At 51.9% G+C, this 12,447-nt stretch overlaps 1 protein-coding gene across 1 annotated transcript in view; it reads left to right on the forward strand.

The window, feature by feature from the left end:
• Positions 1-268: 268 nt before the first annotated feature.
• The window catches only part of STK26 (serine/threonine kinase 26), a 111,972-nt gene continuing 99,793 nt past the window's right edge, over positions 269-12,447 (forward strand). The window contains exon 1 of the mRNA XM_040323696.1: positions 269-545. Within this exon, the coding sequence (XP_040179630.1) occupies positions 504-545 (42 nt within the window). The 5' untranslated portion in view covers positions 269-503. The remainder of the gene's footprint in view (positions 546-12,447) is intronic.

Raw genomic sequence — 12,447 nt, forward strand, 5'->3', positions numbered from 1 at the left:
GGACACACTGGGATTCCTTTTTTTAGAATGGATTTCCTTTTTTGTTTTTGTTCATGTAGTTACACCTTATGCTGGGCGTGTTCCATCATTATGACAGCCGTGGAGGTTTTCCTCTCTCAGACTCAGAACTCCCAGCACGTCCTCCAGCCCCAGCAACGGCGCGCTCACGCCACCTTCACCTTTACCTCACATACTGGGCGGGGCTCGTGCGGGCGAAGGCGGGGCGTTGAACGTCAGCGGCCTACCACGTGACCGGCTTTAGTTGGGCTCCACCCTGCGCACAAGAAGCTGCCGCAGCCTCCCGTCCTCTCCCAATATGGCGCCGCTCGCCTGCTGAGCTCTCCGAGCCCGTCCGGTACCCGACGCTTACCGAGACATGCTCACAGCCGGATAGTGGCAGCCCAGCAGCCCAGTCTCGTCTCGTCAGCCACTCGGGCCTAGCTTTTCAGGTCAGGCCTCCACCACTACAGCACACCACCGGAGCAGGAGGCCTCACCGCCGCCATGGCTCATTCCCCGGTAGCCGTGCAAGTGCCCGGGATGCAGGTGAGAGGGCGGACTGCTGTATTGTTGTGTCCTGTGCATTGTGTGTATTGGCATGTCAGTTTGTGTGTGTGGTGACAGGATATGTGTGTCATTGTGAGTGTATAGAGAGGAGGAAATACGTGTGTACTGCCAGGGGGACCTTTGTACGGGCTCAGGGATCCTTCACTTCTAGCTGGAGTTCAGCCTGCCACTGCCACCTCTACAGCCTGCCACTGACAGCCGGCCTGCCACACTGCCACCTCTACAGCCTGCCCACTGACAGCCGGACTGTCACACTGCCACCTCTACAGCCTGCCACCTCTACAGCCGGCTTGTCACACTGCCACCTCTACAGCCTGCCACTGACAGCCTGCCTGTCACACTGCCACCTCTACAGCCGGCCTGTCACACTGCCACCTCTACAGCCGGCCTGTCACACTGCCACCTCTACAGCCTGCCACTGACAGCCGGCCTGTCACACTGCCACCTGTACAGCCTGCCACTGACAGCCGGACTGTCACACTGCCACCTGTACAGCCTGCCACTGACAGCTGGACTGTCACACTGCCACCTCTACAGCCGGCCACTGGCAGCCGGCCTGTCACACTGCCACCTCTACAGCCTGCCTGTCACACTGCCACCTCTACAGCCTGCCACTGACAGCCGGCCTGTCACACTGCCACCTCTACAGCCTGCCTGTCACACTGCCACCTCTACAGCCTGCCACTGACAGCCGGCCTGTCACACTGCCACCTCTACAGCCTGCCACTGACAGCCGGACTGTCACACTGCCACCTCTACAGCCTGCCACCTCTACAGCCGGCTTGTCACACTGCCACCTCTACAGCCTGCCACTGACAGCCTGCCTGTCACACTGCCACCTCTACAGCCGGCCTGTCACACTGCCACCTCTACAGCCGGCCTGTCACACTGCCACCTCTACAGCCTGCCACTGACAGCCGGCCTGTCACACTGCCACCTGTACAGCCTGCCACTGACAGCCGGACTGTCACACTGCCACCTGTACAGCCTGCCACTGACAGCTGGACTGTCACACTGCCACCTCTACAGCCGGCCACTGGCAGCCGGCCTGTCACACTGCCACCTCTACAGCCTGCCTGTCACACTGCCACCTCTACAGCCTGCCACTGACAGCCGGCCTGTCACACTGCCACCTCTACAGCCTGCCTGTCACACTGCCACCTCTACAGCCTGCCACTGACAGCCTGCCTGTCACACTGCCACCTCTACAGCCTGCCTGTCACACTGCCACCTCTACAGCCTGCCTGTCACACTGCCACCTCTACAGCCTGCCACTGACAGCCGGCCTGTCACACTGCCACCTCTACAGCCTGCCTGTCACACTGCCACCTCTACAGCCGGCCACTGGCAGCCGGCCTGTCACACTGCCACCTCTACAGCCTGCCTGTCACACTGCCACCTCTACAGCCTGCCACTGACAGCCGGCCTGTCACACTGCCACCTCTACAGCCTGCCTGTCACACTGCCACCTCTACAGCCTGCCTGTCACACTGCCACCTGTACAGCCTGCCTGTCACACTGCCACCTGTACAGCCTGCCACTGACAGCCGGCCTGTCACACTGCCACCTGTACAGCCTGCCACTGACAGCCGGCCTGTCACACTGCCACCTGTACAGCCTGCCACTGGCAGCCGGCCTGTCACACTGCCACCTCTACAGCCTGCCACTGGCAGCCGGCCTGTCACACTGCCACCTCTACAGCCGGCCTGTCACACTGCCACCTCTACAGCCTGCCACCTCTACAGCCGGACTGTCACACTGCCACCTCTACAGCCGGCCTGTCACACTGCCACCTCTACAGCCGGCCTGTCACACTGCCACCTCTACAGCCGGCCTGTCACACTGCCACCTCTACAGCCGGCCTGTCACACTGCCACCTCTACAGCCGGCCACTGACAGCCTGCCTGTCACACTGCCACCTCTACAGCCTGCCTGTCACACTGCCACCTCTACAGCCTGCCACTGACAGCCGGCCTGTTACACTGCCACCTCTACAGCCTGCCACTGGCAGCTGGCCTGTCACACTGCCACCTCTACAGCCGGCCTGTCACACTGCCACCTCTACAGCCGGCCTGTCACACTGCCACCTCTACAGCCGGCCTGTCACACTGCCACCTCTACAGCCGGCCACTGACAGCCGGCCTGTTACACTGCCACCTCCACAGCCGGCCACTGGCAGCCGGCCTGTCACACTGCCACCTCTACAGCTGGCCTGTCACACTGCCACCTCTACAGCCTGCCACTGACAGCCGGCCTGTCACACTGCCACCTCTACAGCCTGCCACTGACAGCCGGCCTGTCACACTGCCACCTCTACAGCCTGCCACTGACAGCCGGCCTGTCACACTGCCACCTCTACAGCCTGCCACTGGCAGCCGGCCTGTCACACTGCCACCTCTACAGCCTGCCACTGACAGCCGGCCTGTCACACTGCCACCTCTACAGCCTGCCACTGGCAGCCGGCCTGTCACACTGCCACCTCTACAGCCTGCCACTGGCAGCCGGCCTGTCACACTGCCACCTCTACAGCCGGACTGTCACACTGCCACCTCTACAGCCTGCCACTGACAGCCGGCCTGTCACACTGCCACCTCTACAGCCGGCCTGTCACACTGCCACCTCTACAGCCGGCCTGTCACACTGCCACCTCTACAGCCGGCCTGTCACACTGCCACCTCTACAGCCGGCCTGTCACACTGCCACCTCTACAGCCGGCCTGTCACACTGCCACCTCTACAGCCTGCCACTGACAGCCTGCCTGTTACACTGCCACCTCTACAGCCTGCCACTGGCAGCTGGCCTGTCACACTGCCACCTCTACAGCCGGCCTGTCACACTGCCACCTCTACAGCCGGCCTGTCACACTGCCACCTCCACAGCCGGCCACTGACAGCCGGCCTGTTACACTGCCACCTCCACAGCCGGCCACTGGCAGCCGGCCTGTCACACTGCCACCTCTACAGCCGGCCTGTCACACTGCCACCTCTACAGCCTGCCACTGACAGCCGGCCTGTCACACTGCCACCTCTACAGCCGGCCTGTCACACTGCCACCTCTACAGCCTGCCACCTCTACAGCCGGCCTGTCACACTGCCACCTCTACAGCCTGCCACTGACAGCCGGCCTGTCACACTGCCACCTCTACAGCCGGCCTGTCACACTGCCACCTCTACAGCCTGCCACTGACAGCCGGCCTGTCACACTGCCACCTCTACAGCCGGCCTGTCACACTGCCACCTCTACAGCCTGCCACCTCTACAGCCGGCCTGTCACACTGCCACCTCTACAGCCTGCCACTGACAGCCGGCCTGTCACACTGCCACCTCTACAGCCGGCCTGTCACACTGCCACCTCTACAGCCTGCCACCTCTACAGCCGGCCTGTCACACTGCCACCTCTATAGCCTGCCACTGGCAGCCGGCCTGCTACTGACAGTCGGTCTGTCACTCTGCCACCTCTACAGCCGGCCACTGACAGCCCATCTGTCACTCTGCCATCTCTTGAGCCGGCCACTGACAGGCAATCTGAAACTCTGCCACCTCTACAGCCTGCCACTGACAGCCAGGGGTGGACTGGGACAAAAATTTGGCCCTGGACTTCATCCAGACCGGCCCACTTAATTTTTGAAAACACACACACACAAACACAGTAAACTATACGCAATTGTCGGCGGTAAAAATAGCGGCGTTTTACCGCCGAGGCTAGGGCGCGATCTCTGGAGCAGTCTCAATAGTGAGACTTCAGGGGTCCGTTTAGACCCCTGATATCTCACTAAAGAAACCAAAAGGGGGACGGAGTGTATGGAGGTGGGTGGTATGTACATGAGAGGGGGTGCGGAGTGTATGAAGTGGGTGGTATGTACATGAGAGGGGGTGCGGAGTGTATGGGGTGGGTGGTATGTACATGAGAGGGGGTGCGGAGTGTATGGGGTAGGTGACATGTACAGGAGAGGGGTGTGGAGTGCATGGGGTGGGTGGTATGTACAGGAGAGGGGTGCGGGGTGTATGGTGGTGGGTGGTATGTACAGGAGAGGGGTGCGGGGTGTATGGTGGTGGGTGGTATGTACAGGAGAGGGGTGCGGAGTGTATGGGGTGGGCAGTATCAAATACACCACTGGTCACTGATGCATTGGTGACCAGTGGCAGTTAATTAACCCCTTTTTCCTGCATTAGTGACACCAGTGTCAGTGTTCATCAACCCTTTCATGCTGCACCATATAGGGGTTAATTAACACTGACACTGGTGTCAATAATGCAGCACAAAGGGGTTAATTAACTGCCACTGGTCACCAATGCATCAGTGACCATTGTAAATTAACCCCCCCCCCCCCCCCCACAAACAGTTAATCAAAGTCACTGTGACAACAGTGAAAGGTCTGTAGCCTCTAAAAACGTACTTGCGGTTTTGCATGAGGCTTCACTGGCTCCTCGGGCTTGCAGGTCTTTTGCAGCAGCACTCACCTCTGCTCTTTCATCTCGCCTCCCGGCCTGTCGCTCGGACACTTCTTCTCTCCTACCATCGGCTCCATACAGCGTTCGTGGGGCCTCCTCTGCGGTACCTTCCTCTATCCCTCCACGGCATGCCAGATGCCTCCTCCTGGTGTGTGGGGACCGATTCGCTGAGCACTCCAGCGGTGGGGGTGAAGGCTGGGGGAGGGGGGCGCGATCTTCGGAGCAGCGGGAATTGTGCTTTGGCTGCTGGAATCTCCTCCCCTTCTTCTCCCCCGGACTGCACAGCGCTGGCCCCGCCTCCTCAACACTCAGCCACGCTCCGACCCCTCTCTCCACTGCCTGGCCGTGGAGTTTACAGGCATGCTAACCCGCACAACACCGGAGCTTAACGCCGCGGCGACATTGTTGTCAGCAGAGGCGGCTCTTCAATTAGGCGATCGCCTTATTTGCCTAATTAGAGAGCCGCCTCTGCCCGCATATTGGCCCCGCCCATCCCCGACATCAGTGCGACGCCCCTGAGTGACAACTGGCCCACTGAGCCATCGGCCCACCGGGAAACTCCCGGTAGTCCCGATGGCCAGTCCAACCCTGCTGACAGCTGAACTGTCACACTGCCATCTCTTCAGCCTGCCACTGACTCTGCAATCTCTTCAGCCTGCCACTGACTCTGCAATCTCTACAGCCGGCAACTGATAGCCGGCCTGTCGCTCTGCCACTGTCGGCCTGCCTGCGGGTCTGCCATCTCTTCAGCCTGCCACCTCTTCATAAACTTTATCTGCAGGCATCCAGCTGTCATACCATCACTATGGAACTTTACATGAAGAAATTGCCCCCGTCTGTCCCTAGGCACTGTATGGCTCCGATGTTTCTGTACTGGTGAACTTGCTCTTCAAGCACATTTGTTTTGTGTTAAGCCAGTGGTGGTGTGCGGCCATTCCTTTATTTTCTATTGCATGCCGGGGCGGGCACCCACAGGTTCCATTAGGCTTTCTTGCCTCACCTGGAGCGGCGAGTGTTCTTCGTCCACTTCTTTTTTTTTTTTCCTGTAACTTGTTATAAAGTACAAGCTGGTGTTTGACTTTAATTTGTTAGTGTATTTAAATCTGCTAGTACATCTAAAGCCCCTTACACATGGTACAGGCTCTGTAGCAGTCCACCTGCTCAGCTGGTAATCTGCCCTCTGATCCCCCACTGAGCAGGTTGATGGCTGGTTCTTGTCCGCTTCGCTTCTGCAGACACAGCCCGCTCTCCTCTTTGGGCGGTTGGATGTACCTTTAAAGAGGTACTAAACCCTCCTATTGATTACAGCCCAGGAAGCTGTCCTCCAAGGAATTCATTTCTTTACTCGATTTCCCCATCCACATGACCGTGTTAATGCAAGAATCCGTCTTGCCAGGCTATTGTCTTCTTTTTGCGGGGGAAGCTGTCCCTGCCAGGAGAAGACAGTGATTACTGCCAGCATCTATGGCAGTCACTTGAGAAAATCGCAGGCAAAACTTGGCATGCTGGTTGTACCCAGGTTGATCGATTAACTTGGTACATTCAGCCATCACATACACGGTGTGGCCTGCCTTGGCCTCCGTTTGATCTGCAGTTGCCATGGTGCCACACGTGATCAACTGACACCAGCTATTTGGCACAAGCAACTGTGACATTTATCATTCATGGCACACCTTCGATGTACCGTATTTAGTGCGCTCCCGCGTATACCGCGCACCCCTAAAGTTGCCCCCGAAATTCCCGTAAAAAAAAAATGTTATATGATTTTATTACTTAGTTTTGGTGTCTTTCCATCGTCCGGTCCGGCGTCCGTCTGCGGCCTCGGTGGTGTCCTCCCGGCTTCTCCAGCGCGCGCCTCAAGTCGAGTCCCCGCTTCCCGCGCTCAGTTCGAACGCCTCCGCCGACATATACCGAGTGCAGTACATTCGGCAAGGCTCGGCTTCGCTCACGCTCTGTGACGTTTATGCGTGAGCACGAGCGAAGCCAAGCCTAGCCGAATGTACCCGAGTGTACTGCACTCGGTATATGTCGGCGCAGGAATTCAAACTGAGCGCGGGAAGCGGCTATCGGTGTATATCGCGCACCCACGATTTTCCCCTTATTTTAAGGGGAAAAAAGTGTGCGATATACGCCGATAAATACGGTAATTGTTTTTGGAAATGTATAAATTGTTGGGTTTAGTTCCATTTAAAGTGGTTGTACACCCTGTACAGCCACGTTTACCTACAGGTAAGCCTAGATTAAGGCTTACCTGTAGGTACTGGAAATATCTCCTATACCTCCACGGTTAAGGCGATATTTACAATAGAGAGGTGTGCTGATATCTACGGCGCTGGCACACTTTAGAAACGGCGATTGTGCCGCTTCTAAAGGAGGTCATGCCATGACTCTTGGCTCCCGCGCCAGTAAACCCAACCGGGATTACTTCCTCTTCCAAATGGTTGGTGCTCTCGCCTTGCAGCACTGGGGTCCTCGGTTCAAGTGCTGGCCAGGACATCTGCATGGAGTTTTCATGTTCTACCTGTGCTTGCATGAGTTTTCTCCCACACTCCATGCTGGTAGTTTAATTGGCGCCTATGTAAATTGGCCCTAGTATGTAGACATAGGGGACCTTACATGTAAACTGCTCAAGGACAGGCACTGATGACGTAAATTAAAGAGTCTGCGCTTTATAAATACCTGTAATGTATTGCAAGCAGTTTGAGTATTTGCCACCTGTTCTGGTGACTACTTGGTCAGAAAGATTAGTGAAATCTTAAATTTGACACCACAGAAGGAGGCAATGATCGTCTAATAGGGACATCCATTCATTAGACTGGTATTGAAGAGGGGGAACTCCCTTCACTATGTAGAGGGTTTCTTTCACTTCCTGTTGCATCTCTTGGATAGGAAGGGAAATCTTTTTAAAAAGGTCACTGGCAGCAAAAATACACATGATTTAATCCTTTAACCAATCTCTACTCTGTCCAATCAAGAAAATAGTTTGGTCATCCATTCACTTTAATGTTCCCCTGACCCTGTACAAAGATGGACTGTGGTCCACAGCTGGAGAACTCTTGGTGTCCTTAGAATATGTTCACTCTGGTAGCAAGAAGAATGCAGATCCTGTTGAATGTTTGTAGCTGCATTTGGGTGCAGTTGGTCCATGTAGCAAATTTGGGATATTGCACAGATTGCTTATCATGGTGATACCTGCAATCTAAATCTTAGTGAAAATTCTTGAATGTTTATTGTGCAGTTTGGATACATTTGATGTTAAACAATATAATGTGTGAGAATCCATGATCCCTGCAGACACATGTAAATACAGTAGTTTGATTTTGACTAATGGAAAGATAGTCAAGCAACCAACTGCATTTGGGAACTATTTCAGCTGGCTGATTGTAGTCCTGATATTGCCATGTGTATGGATGCTTTCACTAGATTTGTGTTCTCAAAGCTTGGTTATATTGCAATGCAGGAGGCCAGACTAAGGATCATTGGACTGTTAGTCCCCTTCACACGGGTGGACTGGTTTGGTCCGCCTGTCAGTTTTTCGGGTGGACCTGATTGGACCATCCAGTCTCCTCTATGGAGTGAGAGATGATACCGCTGAAAAACTGCTGATCCCTTGGCTTTGCTTCCGTCCCACTAAACTACGGTTGTCCCGATACTACGTTTTTTACAAGTACCGATACTTTTTATCAAGTACTCGCCGATACTGATACTTTTTTTTTTAAATCTCATGTGACAGTGGCACATGTGTCAGTATTTTCTTTTTTTTAAGGGGGAATGGACATTGTCAGTGTGTTTTTTATTTTTTACAATTCATTTTTCTTTTCTTTTTTTATCAGCCCTGTTGGGGGGCTTTGGTGAGATATCGGGTCTTAACAGACCCCTGACATCTCCCCTTTGAGACAGAAAAAGGGACTAGGGACACAGATTTCCCAGTCCCTTTCTCAGCATCACTGAAAATGAACGGAGAGAAGACAATCGGCTCCTCTCCATTCATAAACTGAAACATTGTAAAGTTGTAAACAGTTTACGATGTTATGTGAATGGACAGAGCCAGTGATCACTGACTCTGTACATTGGTTAAAGGTAGGAGCTGGATTTATCGGCTCCTACCTCCGCTCTCCACACATCGAGGGGGGGAAGGGGGACACGGCGGCAGCGCGGAGGTGGGGACACGGCGGCAGCGCGGAGGTGGGGACACGGCGGCAGCGCGGAGGTGGGACAGCAGCAGAATGGAGGAGGGCTGGAGGAGAATACGAGGACAGTCAGCGGTGATTGGTGCTTGTAACTCCCCCACCGCACTGATCACCCTGACTGTTTAGGTATCGGGTGAAGCATCGGAGCATTTGCCCGAGTACAAGTACTCGGGCAAATGCTCGGTATCGGGACAACCCTACACTAAACCAAGAAGGTGCTGGCTATGCACAGGTGCATTGGATAGAAAACGTTTCTGGACTGCCGCTCTCGGGCTTTCACACTGGAGTGAGTGGAGCCGCTGTTTCAGGACACTTTGCAGGTGCTATTTTTAGCGCTAAAGCGCCTCAGTATGAAAGTGGTTTTAAATTAACAGAACTCTTTGCAAGTCACAATTAAATCGTCAAAGTAGTGCAGGATTCTAAGGCTACTTTCACACTGGGGGCGTTGTGTTGTCGTTGGTAAAGCGCCGCTATTTTTAACGGAGCTTTACTGTTGTTTTTGCAGCGCTATTCGGCCACAAGTGGGCGCTTTTAACCCCCGCAAGCGGCTGAAAGGGGGTTTAAAACCGCAGCGCTTAGCTGGCGGTTCAGCGGCACTGCCCATTGATTTCAATCGGCAGGGGCGCTTTAGGAGCGGTGTATACAGCACCTCAAAGATGCGGCTGGCAGAACTTTTTTGAGCGTCCTGCCAGCACACCACTCCAGTGTGAAAGGAGAGGCTCTTTCAGGGCGCTTTGCAGGCCAGAGGGCTTTCACACTGGAGTGGTGTGCTGGCAGGACGCTCTAAGTCCTGCCAGCCACATCTTTGAGCTCTATAGCGCCTGCAAAGCTCAGTGTGAAAGTAGCATTATTAATAATAATAATAATAATAATAATAATAATAATAATAATAATAATATTATTATTATTTTTTTTTGCTGTGTAATGAATTGCAGCAATATGAACAGTTCCATTGCCAGCAATGGGGTGCAACTTTTTGAACTGTCAAATCGCATGACAAGTTGCACTGGTGTGAATTGGGGCTGAAGGTGGTTGTATTGCCCGCTTGGTGATTTTTTGATATTGACCCAGCATGCAGCCGCTGACGTCGGCACATGCACCTTGCAGGTGCGGCATGTCTTGCCGGAATGAAGGGCTCCATCGCGGCTCTGGCCAATCACAGCGCCAGAGCCAGTGATCCCGGAACAGAGGGAACATGTCGGCTCCCTCAGCGGTGACTGGGTGTGCTGCAGAAGCTTCATTCTAAGGTATTTCATAATGTGCTAGTATGCAATGCTATTGTCTTGCAGGTGTGTGTTGTTTTTTTTTTTTTTTTTTTTTTACTTTTCTGCTTCAGGTTCATGACGATTTTGTATTTCCAAGAGTATGTCATGTGGAAGTGTTGCAGGTTTCTGATGTAGGTGGTAATACTGTAAGAGTATCTTCGTGTGCTTTTTCTGTTATCTGAAATCTTTAGTAAAAGATTCATTTGCAACTCCCTGTGGAATCTTGTCACAATATTATATTACTGGGTTCCTGTGCGTGTGTTGAGGTCATTTTCCACCCTGTATTTATAACCTTGAGTGGTGCTTTTGAGTGCTGAATGCCTTTTTTTTATTATTATTATTATTATTATTATTATTATTATTATTATTTTTTTTTTTTGCAAAATTCCTTCTAATCCTTTATGGAAGTTCTTGAACAAGTCCTATGAAATAGATTAGAAGTAGATAAGCACAAGTTTTTTTACTGTACAGTAAAACTTTGGTTTGCGAGAATAATTTGTTCCAAAGCACTTAAAGGCTCTTCCCTTGATTTACAAGCTGCTCTTATATCAAGATATCGCTTGTAAATCGAGGCAAAATTTTTATAAACACTTTGCTTGTCTTGCAAAACACTCTCAAACCAAGGTTTTGCTGTACATTAATGTCCAGTTTTGTTGTGGTTTATAGAAGCTTTGAGTGTAATTACTTGTGTAGTTTAGTTTATGGTGCTATTACAGCAGTCCAGGGTGCAAGTTTGTTTCTATGTACAGTCAGGATTACATATTCGCAGTGTGAAGGTATAGAAACGTTTGCTCAGCTGCAGGGTTGGATTACCTAGGTGATTTTGTTTTGTTTTTCAAGGTCATAATTTAGAAATGAAATGGCACATCTGCAGTATCGGCTTTTTGGCTTGGGTTTGTTTCAGCTCAGATAAACCCATGCGATACTATTTTTTATTTATTTTTTTTGTTGGTCACAACTAAACACTTTAGTCACCTTGACTTTGTAAACAATCTTTGGATTTGCAGTGTAGTTGAAGTGTAATGAATAAATAAGGAGCTTACAAATGCATCATATTTTCTTTGTCTATGGTACTTTTCATTTTAAATCAAGATTCTAACTGTTGGGGAGCTGCGGATCCCATCATGGCCTACTGTAAAGTTTTAGCCAGGGTTTGGTAAGACATGACTGTGCTGAAAATTGCTGTTGGTGGTTACCTATGTCAGACTTTCTAACTGAACTCAAAGAATGCAAGGCTGTGTCCTCCTTTCTGCCATGGAGACGTACTCTGATTACTGTAAATGTTATTTCCCTTCTTTTTGCTCTTTGCCCTTTGTGTGGAAACCAGGAATTAAATGAAAGTTCTTCCTGACTAGGGTGCTGTGGTAACATGCTAAAAGTATCACGGTGTGAACTGCACAACTCTCACGCTTCCTCAACATCTGATAACTTGGCAAATTCATAACACTGCAGTATTACAGCTCTGCATTGCAAACATTCAGCAGCTTAACCCTACCAGCAAACACCATTGACAGTCCTGCTTGTCCTTTTTTTGTCAGCATTCATTTTACATATTTGTGATACTTATGTCCGTGTTTTGTTCTGTATGATAAACATATTATTGGAATTTGTATGCTGCAGACACATACAACATGTGACAGAGAAAATGTGGTTATTAACATCAGTCTGTGCCAAATCAAAGGGGTTTTAAAGGTACAATATTTTTATTTTATTTTTTTCCCCCTAAATAGCCTTCTTTACCTTAGTGCAGTCCTCCTTCACTTACCTCATCCTTTGATTTTGCTTTTAAATGTCCTTATTTCTTCTGAGATCCTCACTTCCTGTTCTTCTGTCTGTAACTTCACACAGTAATGCAAGGCTTTCTCCCTGGTGTGGAGTGTCGTGCTCGCCCCCTCCCTTGGACTACAGGATAGTCAGAACGCCCACTAACACACAGCTCCTTTCTCCATCTGCAACATAGAGAGCGTCCTGACTC

The sequence above is a fragment of the Rana temporaria genome, chromosome 9 (assembly GCF_905171775.1).
Source record: "Rana temporaria chromosome 9, aRanTem1.1, whole genome shotgun sequence".
NCBI lineage: Eukaryota > Metazoa > Chordata > Amphibia > Anura > Ranidae > Rana > Rana temporaria.